At 54.8% G+C, this 17,966-nt stretch overlaps 2 protein-coding genes across 2 annotated transcripts; one reads left to right on the top strand and one right to left on the bottom strand.

The window, feature by feature from the left end:
• Window positions 1-10,701: 10,701 nt before the first annotated feature.
• On the top strand, window positions 10,702-12,032 carry CkaCkLH20_05738 (subtilisin-like protease; the record flags this gene model as incomplete). The annotated part of the gene is made up of 2 exons (XM_038888456.1): window positions 10,702-11,313; window positions 11,364-12,032. 2 exons carry the CDS (start codon window positions 10,702-10,704, stop codon window positions 12,030-12,032), a joined length of 1,281 nt encoding a protein of 426 aa, XP_038746353.1.
• A 3,344-nt stretch (window positions 12,033-15,376) lies between these two features.
• On the bottom strand, window positions 15,377-17,059 carry CkaCkLH20_05737 (uncharacterized protein; the record flags this gene model as incomplete). The annotated part of the gene is made up of 4 exons (XM_038888455.1): window positions 15,377-15,505; window positions 15,613-15,774; window positions 15,865-16,924; window positions 17,004-17,059. The coding sequence occupies 4 exons, from the start codon at window positions 17,057-17,059 to the stop codon at window positions 15,377-15,379; spliced, it is 1,407 nt and encodes a 468-aa protein (XP_038746352.1).
• Window positions 17,060-17,966: the final 907 nt, after the last annotated feature.

Genomic DNA, 17,966 nt, shown 5'->3' with positions numbered 1-17,966 from the left:
TGGTCATGGAAAGGGTGTGATTCAATGTTGTCGTCGAGATTGTCTCTAGGACCGGGCCTTCGAGATAGATTCTGTTGTAAGCTACGAGGCAACTTTGTCCATACTGCACGTATTCGCCGGGCTTAAAGGGCAAGCGATAGATTGTGATAGATGACGATGGAGGACGGTAAGTCGACTTTGATAGCGTCTTGGACGACATGATGCAGCGTGGGCGAAGACATGGAAGCTATGAGCTCGTGTTAGCGTGATAGACGATGTTGATTCGGTCTCGTCTCTTGAACTCCCTTCGCCATTTCCAACAACATTATGAAGGCAGTAAACAGCATCATTGTGTATCATTGACGGCCTCATCGAGTACTGCAGGAATACAGAGCAGAAGTCAACTACGAATTCAACCAAGTCACAACCGTCAGGACTTCTAATCGCAGAAGCACCAGGCCGCCGAGACTACCAAGCCAACAGTCTCACAAAGCGAAACATCGAAGACACCATCCATAACCCACCATGATACTTGACCCCAAGTCACCGCCCAGAACCAACATCCCGCGTATCGAAAAGGATCAGCCCAAAGCCGCAGTCCAAGCCAGCAGTCGATCTTCTTCACAAGTCCTGCTACAGATCGCCCAACGACCACAAATCTCCCCACAAGGAAGAGACCACATCAAAACACGGCAAAAACACAAATCGACGAAGATCCCTTCTTGGCAAACAAAGCAAGCCTTTTTAAGCGTGTAGGGCGTCGTCGTCGTCGTCGTCGTCGGCCTTCCCCCGTCGATTCTACGGAGAGGCCCCCCTTGCCCCTCAAAACAAGCGTTATTGAAACAACACGCGCGAGAGAAAATCCAAAAAGACCACAAATACTCGAACCCAGCCAAACCCGCCAATCAACCTCGCTCACAACCCGCAAAACGCACCGACGTTGTAACGTAGAACATCGTCCCCCAGAGATCGGCGCTGAGAAAGATGGACGTCCCACGGTCGGAGGCTGACATCCGACAAAAGGATGGGGATTAGGTCGCACGCGGATATCTTATAATAGCAGGAGACAGGATACATATCCGTATGTAGCATCGGAGTCCCGGGAGGTACGTGTGCGGAACGGGCCAAGACCAGGGATCGCGGCGCCCTCGGTCGGTCGATCGGGGCGGACTCGTCATTCGGCGCCGTTGGAGACGCATCGACGGAGAGAGAGAAAGAGAATGATGTGCGATTTGTCAACCGGCGAATGCCAAAAAAGAAGGTTACACATCGGCAGAACCTCCACCAAAGACGCTCTTCTGCTCCATCGTCTCGAGACGGGGTCCCCGACATCAGACCACAAAACATGATCGACGTCGGCTGTCAGCCCAAAAAAACATGCTTGACTGATGTGTCTGCTGGCTGGCGTACAACACATGCTATGCAGCTTGCGACAGAGAGCAGGATTGTGGGGGGCCGTGGTTTCACGGGACTGCAACCCGTCGCTGCGGCGTCAAACGTCGGAAGTCCCGCACAGCTGAACAGGCGCCGATTTCACCGCGCGCGCGCACGCGAGAGAGGAGGCCGGCCCCTCGACGCGCAAGACTGTGATTCAGAGTTGCCAAGACGTACACACTTCTTTCACTCGCCAAACAAGCAAACGGGGGGCCCAGGTCATGTCGAGTGGTGTTGGTCCGAAGAAGATGGTCTTGGCGGTGTTCGAAGACGCGTGGGAACGACGTTGCTTGTTCGAGGTCATACTTACACACGAACAGGCGGGTCCAGTCCGCTTTCTCGAACTTCAGACAAAGGAGGAGGAGGAGGAGGAGGAGGAGGATGTCAGCTTCTCCTATGCTATGAGACGATGACGAATGTCGGGTCGCGAGAGAACCAACATGAACAACCCGGCCGTCTGAGAAGTGAGGACACGACGGACCGGACGCCTCATGTTCATTGTCCAACACTCGCAGCGCCGGGTGGCCCCTTCGTTCGAACGGTTCAACATATCTGACACAGGCACGGCGTCGAGGTTCAGATGTCGACGACGACCTTCTTTTTTGGATGGCAGGCGTTCTTTTCATATTGAGTGCGGGTGGCAGAGAAGCCGGGTTTGACGTTTAAACCTCCCGAAGGCGGCTGAACCAGTCCTTCCGTCGTGCGGGGGACGGAGAAATCGAGACTCTGCCGGGAAAAAGAAGGATTGCAGAGATGAGAGATCTCCCGAGCCGTCGATCATTGCAGTCGCCGCCGGGCGCGGCGATTTGTTCTCAAGTCCGGAGCAGCGGCGTCAACGACAAAGCCAAGCCGAACAATCATCAAAAACCCGCCGTGATTGCCGGCCCAGGGCCCCGTGGACCAAGAGGCTGGACCGCGACTGTATTACACACGATTGCAGGATTCTAGATTACCTTATTTCGGGTGCCGGATACGATTGATGGGCAGGACACAGAGACCAAGCGTAGATACGAAGTTGGCGAGCGATGTTTGCATGCAGAGTCGCATCGCGGACGGGGGTGTTGAGCGATGCGTACCCCCTTCCCAATCTCCAGGCGCAGCGGTGGTGGTGGTGGGCTGACGACGGCCCGGCCAATGAAGGGTTCGTCGAATGTCGGTTAGTCAGTCAGGCTTGTTGAAGCCATCTCCGTATCCCGTGATCCATATTCCGTCCCGGCGGACGAGCTTCCATGGTTGTTTTTGTTCCACCGTTTGCTAGATTCTCCGTTTACGTAGCCAGGCCTGCCAGTTTAGTTGACAACTTGGTTGAGTGAGAGTCATGGTCTAAGAGCATACGCAAGTCTATGTTCGACTTCAAGAACAGCAAGCCGAATGCCTGTCCCCGTCAACTATACAACAGACAAGCCGCGCCACGATAGATGGGATGAAAGAAAGACAGCGCGGCTTTTGAGACGTCAAATCGTCGTCGTCGTCGTCATCTCGCGCTGCCAGCAGTGAACATGCTCAAGTCTCGTCCGTCTCCAATGCCTCTCCAAAGTGACAACAAACACCCCTGCTTCACCACCGCTGTTCAGAGCCAACCAGAACCCCGGACAAATCTAACACAACGGAGAAGTTCCCTTTTCCCCTGGGCTGAGCCTGCGTCCGTCATCCCTGCCTACTACGGAATCCAATACCGCGCGCCCTTGTCTCGAGACCTGGCACGACGACTTGTCAAGCCCGCGTCGATGTTTCATCCGTTGTGAAAAGGGCAGGTCGTGGGCCAATAAGACCACGGCCGGGCCCGCCGCGCCCACGTCTGTTTCACAGTAGCCGATTGGGTGCTGGTGTTCTCGGACTGTCGTCTGTTCTCTTCGGCCAAGTCAAAGTCGCAAGTCAGGAAGAAGCGAACGCAAGTCAAGACTCAGAGGCCTTTTTGCTTCAGTGTCGGCCTTTTTCACGATTCACCATGGTCCATGTTCACTTCGAGTGGAGAAGACCCTTTCAGCCGCGCCTGATGACATGGTTCCGCCTGGCGGTGATAGTCTCTTTTTTCCCTCCGTCACGGGCATGGTCCACGGCATAAATCTTGGCTCCTATTAATCTATCCCCTTCATAGCGCACCTCACCGCCGGATTTCCCACTGGGCTCCCTTCGCCTCGCTCGGCGTCCTTCCACCAAGGAAGATACGCAGTATGGTACAATGCCACCCTTTCCAACTTGTACCGCTCCCCTAGACAAGGTCGTGCCCGGTCACGATCTAGGGCTGGCCGCGTGCTGTGCAGAAGAGAAGCGGTGTTGATCCGGGTTTTTGCGAGATGGGAGATGGAGCAGTCCACCGCGCTGCAACGACACCATCTCCGGCCTGGTCTCCTCCGTGGCTCCGTGGACGCCTCCAGACTCGGCTCCAGAGAGAGAGAGAGGCCTCACTCACCGACCGGTGATCTCGGTATTCGTTAATCAAATCCCGTAGTACATAGTGTAGTCATAGTCGTATGGATACACAAACGGGCAAACTTCATGTGGCGCTTCCCGCGGCGCTTCCCGCAAGCCAGTCGAGTTTCCAATCGAGTTTCTAATCAAGCTGTGGCTCCCTGTTCACATGGTCGCGGCAGGGACCAAAACATTTCCAGACTCTTCACCAAAGAAACAAACCTCACACACGCCGTCGTCGTCAGCACGCCTCCCGACAAGAAAAGACGAGTCCATCTTCTTCGACTTCAGGTAGCCACGGAAGGGTCTGCGCGGTTGTCCTCCCGCATCCCGAGAATGCCGCGTCGCTGTGTCGGACTAGTGTAAAAGCAGTGGGCCACGTCTTGAAGGTCAGAAGGGGCTTGCTCTCTGACTGGTTTCCAATCACTTGGCTGTCAGAAGAACGATTGGCAGGCCACCACTTCTTCACTGAAAGTAGTCAACGGGTTTGGCTTGTCGTGGCGTCCCCGGTTGGTGTTAAGTTGTGATGAACCAAAAACCATTTTTGTGAAGTGGAAATCAAGAGGCTTGCATAATTCTACGAGAGCCATATTACTACCATAGTAGTTCCCAGCAAGGACCACAGCCAAAAACCAAGACCAGAGAGATCGCTCCATTCCGAGATGGGGAGGCTCCCGAGATTGGGAAGAGAACGTGCGCCTCTCTCGTGCGACGTAGCTCCGATGATTGGCAGGGCCCCGACCACTTTTTTGGGGGATGGAGATGGTCGTTCAGGGCTAAACCGTAAGAGGGAATACGCCTTCATCCGTCTCTAATGGGCGTAGCGTGATATCTCCCAGCTCATCTCAGACATCGTGAGAACGAACCGTTCGGACCAGAGAGACTAGGTAACTCTGCCGATGATGGGTATCAGAACCTCGCCGCCAGATTAAGTGGCTGCCGACGACCAACACACGCGCCGTTCGTTCATGGGCTTTAAACTCGAAAGAAAGCCATCATGCGGATCGTGCGGCTGGGGAGGGGTGTTCGAACTTGACGCCATCAACCTTTCGCCTCATCTCGAGCGTAGAATTTTACTTCCCCATGAACGGCTGTGCACACGTCTGTCTGCCTGTCTCCCCTTGCGGCTCGTTTAAATGAAGAGACCGACCAAGAGAGTCCAGCGTCGGAACTTTACATATAAGCAGGGTTTCGACTTGTTATGGCCGCCCGGTTGGGCCCCAGCCGCAGCTGAGCCTCTCGGTCTTCCGCCTGGGCGCATTAACCTCCAAAATAGGGTACAGAAAAGGCGGAGCGCTTCTTCTGAGCAACAAGTCGAAGAACGAAGAAAAAAGGGTAAAAGCAACCTTGCTGATCGGCTGCGGCCGGCGAACCTTGCTTCGGAGGTCCTTTTTCAGGAGCTGGATCATCGAGTTGCCGGCGTCCAGTAGATGAATCTTGGCCCTCCGAATAGATCTTCTCCGGCCTAGTTCAGCATGTATCGTGTGTGACTTCGATTCGTGGCAATGTCATTCTTTGTTGGACACACTGAACCTGTACTTGCTGGAACAGGTAGTCATCGAGGGCATCTCCGCCAGATACGCTTATGCTGCAGCCGCTCCATGCATCGCCCAGAAGACTTGGCCTGGAGAAGTGGAAGACGGGGTAGGTTCTTGGCACTGTCTCCCCCCTTCTCGCTTGAGAGTTTTCTTGTTGTTAGTGCGACGACGAGAGGGACGATCGCGAAGATATCCTTTTTCCCACCGCCAATGCTACGGACCTGCATAGGTGTCTTAAGGCTATCTGTGCCAAGGAGACGGCGGACTTGGACGATGGGAGAGAGAGAGAGGAATGGGCCATGTCACTGCAGAAGTTCGCGGTTTCTGACAGGCCACGCCGGTGTGCGGTGTGCAGGGGGACCGAGTTGCGGCCCTGGCCCAGTCGGGGCGCATTTACGGTTCGGATTGTGCTTTTTCTTCTTCTTTTTTGCTCTGATCGTCGCCAAAGTCGCTTTGTCTCTTCTCCGCGATGGCGAGAGACTGGTAGGGGGGCATGTCACGTCAAAACCACAGACTTTCCGCCCGTCAATCTCCCGCGACAATCCCCAAGCAATCCCCTCCCCCGGGGAGAGGGGGGCGAGGAGAATGGTTCGGACGCGAAGGAGGTTCACGGGGTTTCAACGGTTTCGAAAGAAGCTCCTCGAAGGTGGTATTCTCGAACCCCGTATGGGCCATTTCCTAAAAAAAAAACACACACTGACATGCTGCGGTCGATCTGTTTGGTTCGTCTGCATGATGTTGCTGCATTGAAGCGTGAAATTGCAAGAAAAGTCCTTGGAGTGCGCATTGGTTTGGTACTACGCCGTGTAAACACTTTTACGGTATACACATTCCAGTTCAGGAAATACAATCATGGGGGAGGAGGAAACGGGCGGCGGCGTGGCTTACGCCGAGCCGCACGTTAGCTCACAAGCCAGGGAGGGGGATGGGGATGAGGAAATCGAGGGCGACATCGTGCCTCGGAGGTTTTTGAAGGGTATGTATTTTAGAGTTGCTTACACGGCGGGAACGGCCAGTCGGTCAGTCAGTGTGGTATGGTGTGATGAGTGACGTGAGGGAGCGGAGAGGCCGTGTGCATGTACCGATATGTGTATGCTGTGTCGGTGTCGGGAGGGGGAACTCGTGGACCTCGCGGCGGGCACACATGGCAGTCAGGGATGCCAAGAAAAGCCGACATGGAGACGGCAGCCGGCAGACGGCAGTGACGGCTTGCCATATGTATGTATGCATCGTCATCACGGACTGCATGTTATGGTATGTTGCGATGATGGGGAGGAGATGGGGATGATGAAATGCAAAAGCTTCATCCCGGGATGGCGGAGTCCGTGTGAGCCAATTGAGTCGACGACGGGGGCCCGGTGGAGGAAGGGAAGCAGGAGGCGGAGAGGAGGAGGAGGAATGGATGACGGGTTGGAGAGTGATGGCTGCAGATGCAAAGTGTATGTGCGAGATGGATGCAATCTTTTGACGGATTTTGGATTGGGGAAGTTCAGATCTGTACGGCTCACTCGCTCACTCACTCACTTACACTCACTCACTGCGTTATGCGAGGAAGAGGATGTGCATGAGTGAGGAGAGGGGAAGGAAGAGGAGGAAGAGGAGGAGCAGACGCAAGCCCAGAGGAATAGCGCGGAGTCAAGACTTGTTGGTGATGCTTACAGAGACGAGGCCAAGAGGATGGTGATGGTATCGAGGACGAATGCGATTCGCAAGACGAGTTGAGCCAAGAAGATACAGTACTCTGTACAAGATGTACATGATGGTGGTATCGGGAGTTAAGACAGACAGCATGGGCATGGGTGTACGTAAGGCTCAGTTTGACAGTTTGGCACAGTCAGTTACAGTCGGGTGGCATCCAGGCATGGCACGTCAGTAGACTTAGGTGCGTGATGCTAAGGTAAGGGCTAAGGGGCTTGTTGCGGTTGATGATATTTTGATACAGGCTGTGTCGTTGATGGAGTCGGGATTGAGAGTCAGTCATCAGGACTGTGATTTGTGGCAGTATTTTCGAGTATCAGTCTCGGTCTCGACGGTAAAAGTCCGTTCAGGTCATCAACGAAAAGAAGAAAAAAAAAGATGGAGGCGACTTGGACGTTACAGATTTATCGAAATGAGCAGGGTCGAAACCGGCTCCAGTGGGGGAGGATCTACGACCAGCGTCTCCAGGTGTTAGGCGTTGGTGCCTCGTTTGACTTGGCACGGCCACTCATAAGCGCGCTTGGCTGCCGCAGCGCCCAAAAAGGGAACCGCTACGGCTTGACGCTTTCCCGTTACGGGTCTAGTCTCCGTTACGGTGGATACCGTCGAAGAAGGTACGTACCCCGTCCACGAGTGTCGCCTCCTTGCAGACGGCAGGCGCTACTGTCCGTAAGGAGGGAAGCGCCTGCCAGTTTTTTTCTTAATTCTGCTTCCAGGGGAAAAGGAGAAAGACCCACTATGCCCTGGGAGTTCCTTCCTCTTAGACTTCAATTGTTGGGTGAAGAATTGGAATAAAATAAAAAATAATGATAAAATCAATAGCAACAAAAAGAAGGGTCTGGAAAGCTGGAATTGGTGGAATCAGAAAGGAAGAATCCCAAACAGCCAAAGCCAGATCCGGCAGGCGGGAACCAATGGAACCAAACCAGATCATCTGGGTCCCATTCCAAGCGCGTCTCGTCGCTGCGTCGAAACGGCCTCACTGTCACCTTGCCTTACCTCACCTTACCTACTCCGTACCTTTACCGCACACTCACTCTCACTCACCACAAATCTCACGAGTCACTTCACCCAACACCGGCCAGCCTCAGCGGCTATCACCAGCGGCATCTCCATCTTGTACTCCCGTACCTACCTTACCTTACCTACCTCACATCTGCACCTCAGACTGCGGGTGTTTTCCCCCTGTGGCGTGTCCCCGAGGGGCGCGCCTGGCTGCGGCTGCTCATTTGCTGCGAGCTGCGTAATACCGTCCAAGGAGGCGACGGTTTCGCGACGGCATGTTTCTGCTTTTTCGACGATGCGCCTCTCCCGCTTCGACGGTGTCCTCCTCGTCCTCGTCCTCGGATTCTCTGTCCGTCCAAGGTAACAGACCATCGAGCATGGCTGTTGCGGTAATTGCGCCTCACTCGCCATCTTGAGCATTGAGATCTCGCCAATCCATCCTTCCATCCGTCGCAAACAGCCAGGCCGTTAGCTCGACCCCGATCCATCCCATTCATTCGCCGCACGTCAACGAGTAATTGTCAGGGATGGTTGGCCTGCGTTGTTGGGTGAGTGCGTTGGGTGTGTGTGTGTGTGTGTGGCTCCCCGGCAATCAACGACCCCTGACACCTGGTCATGGTGGTTGATTTGACATGCTGCACTGGGCCTGACGCCGAATCGCTCGTGGCCCGAAATAATTCATGACGAAGAAGCAAGGGAAATAAGAAAAAATCACGGTAAGCTGCAAAACCCCTGGCCCAGGGAAACCCCCGTCCAATACATCCCACTCCCGCTGGTGCAGACCGACTGCAGTTCGCACCATGAGGCCATGACATCTAATGTACCTCACCAGCACTTCACATTTTAGCCTGGTGTCAGCGGCATGCATCTGGCATCCCGAGTCCTGAGTGAGAGGCAACAGACAGACTGCATGAGAATCAGAGAAAAGGAAAAAAGAAAGAGGGAAAAAGAAAGAGGGATAATGCAAGCTCGGTCGGGTTCAGGCTAAGACGATGCTGTCGTGTACTCGTGGCGGTTGATCTCATTTCGAGACCGCGTCTGCGTGGAATGGCTCTTGGTAGGTACTTGGCTGAAGGGCGCCGAGGTACTTGGCTTGCTTCTTCCTCATTGCTAGTCGTAACTGTATCGACACCTTAATTGTTCAGTCACAGTGCTCTCGCCCAACTGTCACTGCCACGGCTGCATTTTCCATGCACAACTGACTGAGATGCCAAGTCTCGGATGCATCGACCAAAAGCCAAGCCGTGGCCATGACAAGCAGACCAGACAATAGGTACGTATCTTTTTTTAATTCCCCCTTCTTTTCCCCAACTTGACTCTTGTGAGATACAATGTCTCTGCCAATCTCGAATCTGCCGGTGTCTAGACTCGCCGTCTCTTGTTAGGTATTCGTACTATGGTTTGGTTTGGTCTGGTTTGGTTTGGTCTGAGCCTGAGTCCTTCTCACTCTCATCTCATCCCCAAGTCACAGTCACAGTCACAGTCACAACCCATTGTCTCCTCGCATGTTTTGCATTCTTCTCGTCTCTTTCTCGGCTCTCGCTCCTTGTCCATTTCTGGTCCATGGTCCATGGGCCCAAGTCCCCCAGGCCTTGTCCAATGTCCACTTTGTGCAGACTCACCCTCGTCCATCGTTCGTTCCCTCAACCCTGGCGCCGTCCGTCGTCTTCGTCCTCTTGCACAAGCACAAGCCCTCATCCACACCTTCCACCCCCTGGTCCTGGTCCTGGTCCTGGTCCTGGTCATGGTCCTCCTGGTCCATGTCACCAATTCCCATACAGGGCAAGGCGAGGCAAAAGACCAGCTGCTCCAGCACAAACCCGCAGACACATACACACACGGCTTGCAGACAGATGCAGCAGATGCAGGGCAGATAGATACATCGCTAAAAGTACTTGATGTACACCACACCCCGGCTCGCTCCCGTCCCCTAGTCCTGTCTGTCTGTCGTCCTCCACTTCACCCATCCCTCCCCCCTTCCAGTTCTTTTCCTCGTGGCCCGTCGTTATACTTAAGTTACTTCCTCTCAACCTCCATCCAGACCCAGCTGTGCTTGGCCTTCCGTCTCTTACTTCTTCTTGCTCCGTCTCTCTCTTGTTGTCTTCCGTATCTCTCCTCCATTTTAGTATATCCATCAACAAACCTCCCACACCTCGTGGCCGGATAGCTAAAACCTCCTCACCTCGCCTCTCTCTCTCCCACACACGACGGCAACAACATCAAACCTTCCGCTTCTTCGCCTATTCTTTTACCATATTTGTTTAACCGGGTTCGGGCTTCTTTTTTCGACTGCAGAAAAGAATTCGTAACAAAGGCTTTGTGTCGTGACTGGTATCAGGATCCTTTATTGCATCTTTCTCTCAGCGTCGCACTCCTTCCGCCTACCGAGTCACTCACTCCCCCAAGCACGACTCCTTACGTGCTCATCGGCCTCGACGACAACTTTTCTCACGTCGACACCCTTTTTTGATCCAACTGCTCCATAGACCAGCGGTCTCATATTTTCGCTTCTTCAACAAATTTCTTCCTTCTTGTTTATTAGACGACCACACGACGAAGAGCTAGCTCTCTCCCGTATCCCCTCCCTAAACATCAACCACCGTATTTACATACATCACCACACATCTCGCCCAACATGGTTCGCGGAATTTCCACCTTCATCGCGGCTATCCTGCCCGCCCTCGGCCTCGCGGCCCCCCTCGACATCGGCGGCACCGGCAGCTCGACAAACACCTCCGGCAGCTTCATGGGCGTCCCCATCTCCAACCTCGACGCCCTCGACCTCATCCCCAACAAGTACATCGTCGTCTACAACAACACCTTCGACGACGACGCCATCGACATGAAGCAGCAGTCCTTCATCACCTCCATCAAGAAGCGCAACATCGGCAAGCGCGCCCTCGACGGCCGCCAGCTCTCCACCTCGACGAAGTCCTTCAAGATGAACGGCTGGCGCGCCATGACCATGGAGGCCGACGACTCCTTCATCATGTCCGTCATGAGCGCCGACGAGGTCGCCTACGTCGAGCAGGACGCCCGCGTCAAGCTGTCGGCTACCGTCTCCCAGACCAACGCCCCTCCCGGCCTCGTCCGTCTGTCTCACGCCGCCGCCGGTGAGACCGGCTACGTCTTTGACCAGTCCGCCGGCACTGGCATCACCGCCTACATCGTCGACACCGGTATCATGACCACCCACTCCGAGTTCGAGACCCGCGCCACCTTCGGCGCCAACTTCATCAACAATGTCGTAAGTAGCACCTAACGTGAAGAACAATGAATATAAGCTAACAACACCAGGACACCGACGAGAACGGCCACGGCTCTCACGTTGCCGGCACCATCGGCGGCCGCACCTTCGGCGTCGCCAAGAGCGTCAACCTGATCGGCGTCAAGGTCCTCGACGGCGACGGTGCCGGTTCCAACTCCGGCGTCCTCGAGGGCATGCAGTTCGTCATCGACGACGTCCAGAAGAAGAACCTGACCGGCAAGGCCGTGATGAACATGTCCCTGGGCGGCTCCGCCTCGCAGGCCGTCAACCGCGCCATCCAGGCCCTCAACAACGCCGGCGTCGTCCCCGTCGTCGCCGCCGGCAACGAGAACCAGGACGCCGGCAACACCTCGCCCGCCTCCGCGCCCCAGGCCATCACCGTCGGCGCCATCGACGCCAAGAACGACCGCAAGGCCTCCTTCTCCAACTTTGGCAAGTCCGTCGACGTCTTCGCCCCCGGCGTCAACATCCTCTCCGTCGGCATCACCTCCAACACCGCCACCAACACCCTCTCCGGCACCTCCATGGCCTCCCCCCACGTCGCCGGCCTCGCCGCCTACCTCATGGGCCTCGAGGGCCTCAACACCGTCAAGGCCGTCACCGACCGCATGCTCGCCCTCGCCGACGCCTCCGGCGCCACCGTCCAGCAGAACACCGCCGGCACCACCAACCGCATCGCCAACAACGGCCAGCTCTAAGCGTGCGCACAATGAACCTTGTCACGTCTTTTTTATCATGAGAACCGAGAGAGAGCGAGAGTGAGCTAAGAGAGGGGAAGAGTGAGAGAAAGAGAGAAAGAGCATGACACACACATGGCGTCCTTCCAGTTTCATTTTTCTTGGGTCGTTTTCCTTGGTCTAATACAGCGACACGTGTTGTGTATACGTGTATGTGTGTTTTTTCTCTTCCTCGAACGTTCGAGGAAAGATGAAAAACCCACGGCATTTTTTAGAGGATACCCAGTCATATTTGCATGGCGCGCGGGCCTTTTTCGACTGCAACCAAAACCATTCTTCCCTCCTCTCCCCATGGGGGGTTGGAAGATGAGACTTGTATGTAAACAGAGAGACTTTTTGAAAGCAAAGAAGAGGTCATCATCAAACATAAACCGCATTTTCAAGAAAAATCTACAGACATTCAAAAAGAATGACAAGAAAACCCTCGACGGGGGCTGGTTCCTCGTACTTATCCGTCTCAACATCGTCTTGGGTTCCCTTTTTTTTTGTCTTGTCATTTTTTTCTTGGATTTACTTCTTTCATCATTAGCCCACTCAAAAAGCATTGTATTTACGTTTGCGGCGGAGAAGAGAGAGACTTGTCAGAGTCAAGTAATGAGAAGCAGAACAGCTAACAGATGTTACCAATACTTCCCAAAATGTGAGTGTGTGGATGTGAGTGTGACTTGACATGACTCTGTATCATCACGATCTCCCACCACCACCCACACATCGCAATCTTCGGACACCGATGATCTACCTCCCCCGGTCACCACACCCGTAGTGGAGGTGGACGTCATCCCGGGCCCTCGCGGATAACCAGAACCCAATCTGCGCGAGAAAGCACCCAACACAACTACAGACCGATCATCCCCAACGGTTCCTCGGATTTGCCCATCTTTGCGATACCAATACGATGCGAGCGAGCGAGCGAGGACGGGGGCGACTCGGCCGACCACACACGCATGTGCTTCTTCCATCCCGTTGGAAAGAGTACAAAATGACGCCATGACGACACTTCGGGGAGAGAGAGGTCTGAGTGCTCCTCGCAAAAAAGAAGGTTTCACGGCAACTCTTTTCTACGACTATATCTGATGGGACGAACTTAGCGCGAAATACTTCTTGCTGCTTTTCTCTTCCACGCGGGACATCTCCCCGGGTCATGAGACCGCACCGCATTCGGTTCGACGGGTTGAGTTTAACTGACTAGCCAACATTACACACCGGGCTACGTCGCCTCTCATCTGTACTTTTGTAGCCTCGCGATATAGCTGATAGAAGGAACACAGCTAGGGACATAAGGTGAAGGTCGATCCAACACCAATCCTTTTTCTAAAAATTGCCCCGAGGCAAGAAAGAAAACGGAAAGCCATGTAGGTAGGTAGGTAGGCAGCGCAGGATCCAAAGGCAGGGCACCCATTTCTCACCAAGTCCAACCGAGAACTCTGTAACCGTCCAAAAACCAGACGGAAGGACGGGTTGCCGGCAACTCGCAGCCGGTCCGTCCTGCCTGTCCTCCTAATTCATCCCTTTTTTTCCCCCCCCCCCCCCCCCCTTCCCGAAAGCTTCTTTCTGGCATGCGGTCCTTTCAGAACGGGGGGTGATGTATGTAATGGCGGGGAGCCGAGGGAGAAGCACGAGTCGGAAGAATCCAGGCCTGGCCCTGTTCGGCACCGAGACGGAATCTAAATAGCAAGAAAACGGTCATCTCGCCGTTATCTGTACTGTAACTATAATACGAAGACGAGGAGTACTGAAGACGTAGAAGGGAACATCCACAATTCGGTTGATTGATTGACAGCGAACGCTTACGACGACCATATCTCAAGAGGACATGACTTAAAGAAAACCCCCACAAGTAAACAGAAAGCCAAAACGTCGCTGAAGCAGACGACACCCCGATACCAAGAATCGGCATATCCCTAGACCCTCCTTATAACCTTGAACGTATTGGCAGCACATCTGCTCGTGCTGATGTTGGATTCCCCATCGACGTGTTGCGGTTACGGAGCAAACCGAGTTCTTGGCGTCATGGGGCCCCCTTGGGCCATCTCTAACGAACCACCACCACGACGCTCTATGCCAGGTTCCTGGAACAATAGGGCGTGTTGGGCAAGGGTACCTGCCTTTGAACGAGAACGAGACTCCAACACCAGTGATTGTTTTGGTTTGTCAGCTGGTAAACCAGAGAATAAAACGTCTCGGTATCAATGGTATTCTCGGCCAGCGACGGGGAATACGGAAAAAGGATATAGCTGGCTTCATTCTTCAAGAACCCGCTTGGACGAGGACGGTGCGCAGTCATCCCATAAACCAAACCGGGAGTCGGGCGTCGCATGAACGCCGAGAAGCCTTCCAAGAGCCGCATCTCGCCTGCTTGGCTCTTTCTCGCTTGCGGTTGGCTGGCCGGGTTATCCTCTCCGTCTTTCGCGCGCGCGCGGGGAAGGAAGAGAATCGGTCGCCGGGGCTTAGCGGGCTTAAAGTCCGGGCGAAGACCACCCAAGCATCTCTCGTCCGATATGCGTGGAAGAAGGCCAAGCATTGCAGGATTTCATGTCACCGCATTTACCTTATATCGTCTTAGCTAATTCAGCCATGCCATGTTGGTGGTGCATATATCGCTGTTGGCAACTCTGCGATTCCTGGCGTTCCTTCAGGATTTGATATGGCTTCGTTTGGGTTTGCGTCTTCCTGGTAAAGATGGACTTGGCTTTGTGTTGACTGGGAGAGGCCCATCCAGGGTCGGGTTCATCATACATCTGCGGTCCTGACAGAGTTGTCAGCCCATCAGAGGATGCCCGTGGATCAGACGACAACGACGATGACGACGACAGCAGGAGAGGGAGATGGCTGCGAATCCGAAGTATCGACACCAAACATATAACGGGCAGCACATTCAAAGTATGTTTGCAAGCCGGGGCAGAAAAAGCGCGTCCCTGGTACAGTGGAAGACGACGCCCGCCCCGTACTCGCCGCGTGATGGACGAGGTCTTTGCCGGTGGGTTTGATATCAGCACTTCTTCGGCACAACCACAGTCATGACCACCTTGCGGCGGGACTGAATTGCAATTTGACATCCGTGCTTGGGTTTCTTGATGCGAGTAAAAAGTCATCTCAATAGCGGCATCAACGGGCGACGTGAACAGCAGGCTTGGCAAAAGACCATCGTGAGATGGTGTGTATTAGCAAAGATTAGTATGCGCTCAGTATTTCGTGGCCGAAAGCGGCAGAGCGGCCGGAGGTTAACAAGAAACTCCTCGTCAATATGTACCGTCAACAAGTCAGATGAAGCGTAAGGACAAGTTTTTGCTCTCGTCTGTCTGGTGTTACAGCTCCTTGTGCTCCAGAGGCGTGGTCAACGGCGTGGCCGCACCGGGCTCCGTGCCGGGCCAGTAGACGCTTTCCGTCTTCCAGAGGGAGTCGAAGCGAGCTCCGAAGAACCAGGCCGTTCCAATCTGAGTGTTGTGTCAGTCGGGCTGCGAGGAGGTGCGAAGCAATGGGATGAAGAAGAGTTGGTTGTTGAAGAAGAGAAAACAAGCGAGAGTGAAAATTTTGGACTCACCATAAGAGCAGAGACAAAAAAGAGGGTCAGCAGGACCATGCCGCCCAATATGAAGGCTTCGCCTGGGTCCATACCCGGCTCGCCCCGCTCTTTTTGTTTCGCCGCATCTCCGAGCTTCTTGGGGTCTTGTCTCGGGAACAATGAATCGATGAACTGCTCGATCTGCGCATTGTGAGTTAGCAATTGAGTTTTCGGACACGGACAAAGACACGGGACAAAGGCGCAGCGCGTCGCGTCGCGTCGCGTACGTACCTTGGCACACTGCACGCTGATCTGGACGTAGTTGGGGTCGCGGGGGTCGTTCTTCTTGTGTATCCGGCGGACGTATCTCCTGAAGACGTCGCAGACGACGAGCAGGTTCTGCGTTGACTCGGACATGAGCTGGCATGCGTCGCCCTTGGTGATCTTGATGTGGTTGGAGAAGATGGCGGGGTTGCGGAAGACGAGCTCGAGGGTGGCAATGGCCATGCTCTGGGGGATGGCGACGAAGTTGAAGACGCTCTGGTCGCGGATGCCGGCCATGTAGAAGATGCACTCCTCGGCGTGCTTGAGGGCGTTGAGGACCATCTCGGAGCTGCACTCAAGGGCCTTTTCCTGGTACTCGGGCTTGAACAGGTCCTCCCACTTGTCGACGTGCTTGCTCCAGATCTCCTTGGGCCACCAGGCGCGCTTGTCGAGGTGGTCCTCGTGGATATCACGGATGATGTTGGTCTTTTGCAGGAACTGGCCCATGGACTCGGTGAGCTCCGGTCGCTCGAGGAGCTTGGGGTTGGCCATCTCGCCCTCGACGAACAGGCGGGTCAGACCTTCGCCGACGAGACCGGCGACGTAGTGGCAGTACAGCTCGTACTCCTTGACGGTGTTGACGCCGTTCTCGTTGAGATCGGCGTTAAGAGCGTAGTCGGCCATGCCGTTGCCCATCTGCGTCGTGATGCTCTTGATGATGTCGTAGTATGGCTTCTTGAGCTTCTTGAGCTCGACAATGACGTCGTCGAAGTGCACCAGAAGCTCGCGGTCCTTCTCGTTGGGGCCGTTTCCGGTGAATGTCCAGCCATCTTGCTCCATAAGGGTGTCAAACTTGCGCAGCAGAGGCTCCTTCTCCTTGATGTCGATGGTCATGTCATCTTCGATGGTGTCGAGGCCGCGCAGGACGAGGTAGAACAGGGCGACGGGGACAAGCAGCTCAGGGTTGAGCTCCTGAATAACGGCGGAGAAGGAACGACTCGTCTTGTTCAGGAATTCGAAGCATGATTGGAGGGTCGGGTCTTCCTTGGAGGGGTCGCGGCGGTGGACGGGCTCGTGCCAGACTTTCCTGCAGGCACGTTAGCAAATGCGGTGCGAGTCGAGCGCATTGAAGAACGCGCAACGGGTGGTAGGGGAGTAGACGGTACCATTGGATGATGGAGCGCAGCTGGTTGGGGTGGAGGACGTAGTAGAGGGCGCCCATGATTGCAAGTAGTCGTCGTCGCGATGGACGGTGGTGGTGTCAGTCGCTGTTGCAGGTTTCCGCAGACTTAGGTCGGACCAGTTCGCGAGGAACACGGAGGGTTCTTATAGAATCGGGATGAGAATCGGAGTCAGGGTCAGAATGCAACAGTCGATCTGATTCACCGGTGACGACGGGGCGGAAAACCAACAAACAATGGAAGACACACAAGGTACGAAGGTGAGGTGAGGTGAGGTGAGGCCAGAGGTTCGGGAGAATAGGAGGAAAGATTTCTCCGCTGTCACTGGCAACGAGCCAATCCAATTCGACGGGTAGGATGGAAAAGAACCTTGGTGTAACGGCGACCCCAGCTGGGCATGGTGGTGCTCAGTGCCTGGGCAGCTCAGGTCCCCAAATTTGCCAGAAATGCATGCAACGATCTGCCAAGCTCTAGCTCCATGCTGAGTGCTCCTGGTCCGTCTGGTGCGCTGTGGAAAAGCTGCGGTGCCACTCTCCGGCGCTGTCACCCGCGTTGCCAGTTGACAGCCAGCGGCCGTGGTTGGCTGCTGTGAGTGGTGGACCGGCGCGGATGGGCGGCGAGCGGCGCCATGCTACAGCGACACACAGCGCGCGGGCACGCGGCGCGTGAGCCTAGAGGTGAGAAGGTGGCCTCAGTTCGCAGTCGAGGGTCCAGATGGGAAAAAAGGCACCAACAACATCGCACTCTTAGCTCCCATTGGGAAGGCGCTGCTGCATTGACCACCCACCGGTTCGGCTAAACCTAAGCGAGCCAATGGGACGGACAGTCTGTGGTGATTGGCTGATGACAGATAACTGTATCCATATTGAAGATACGTACCTTTTGGCGGGGCAATTGCTTCCTGATGGAAGGTGCAGATGATACGGACTGAGCTCCCTATATTTTCAG

This window comes from Colletotrichum karsti (assembly GCF_011947395.1).
Source record: "Colletotrichum karsti strain CkLH20 chromosome Unknown Scaffold16, whole genome shotgun sequence".
In the NCBI taxonomy this organism is placed as follows: Eukaryota; Fungi; Ascomycota; class Sordariomycetes; order Glomerellales; family Glomerellaceae; genus Colletotrichum; species Colletotrichum karsti.
Note: the sequence above shows the minus strand (reverse complement) of the source record. Positions and strands in the feature narration are given on the sequence as shown.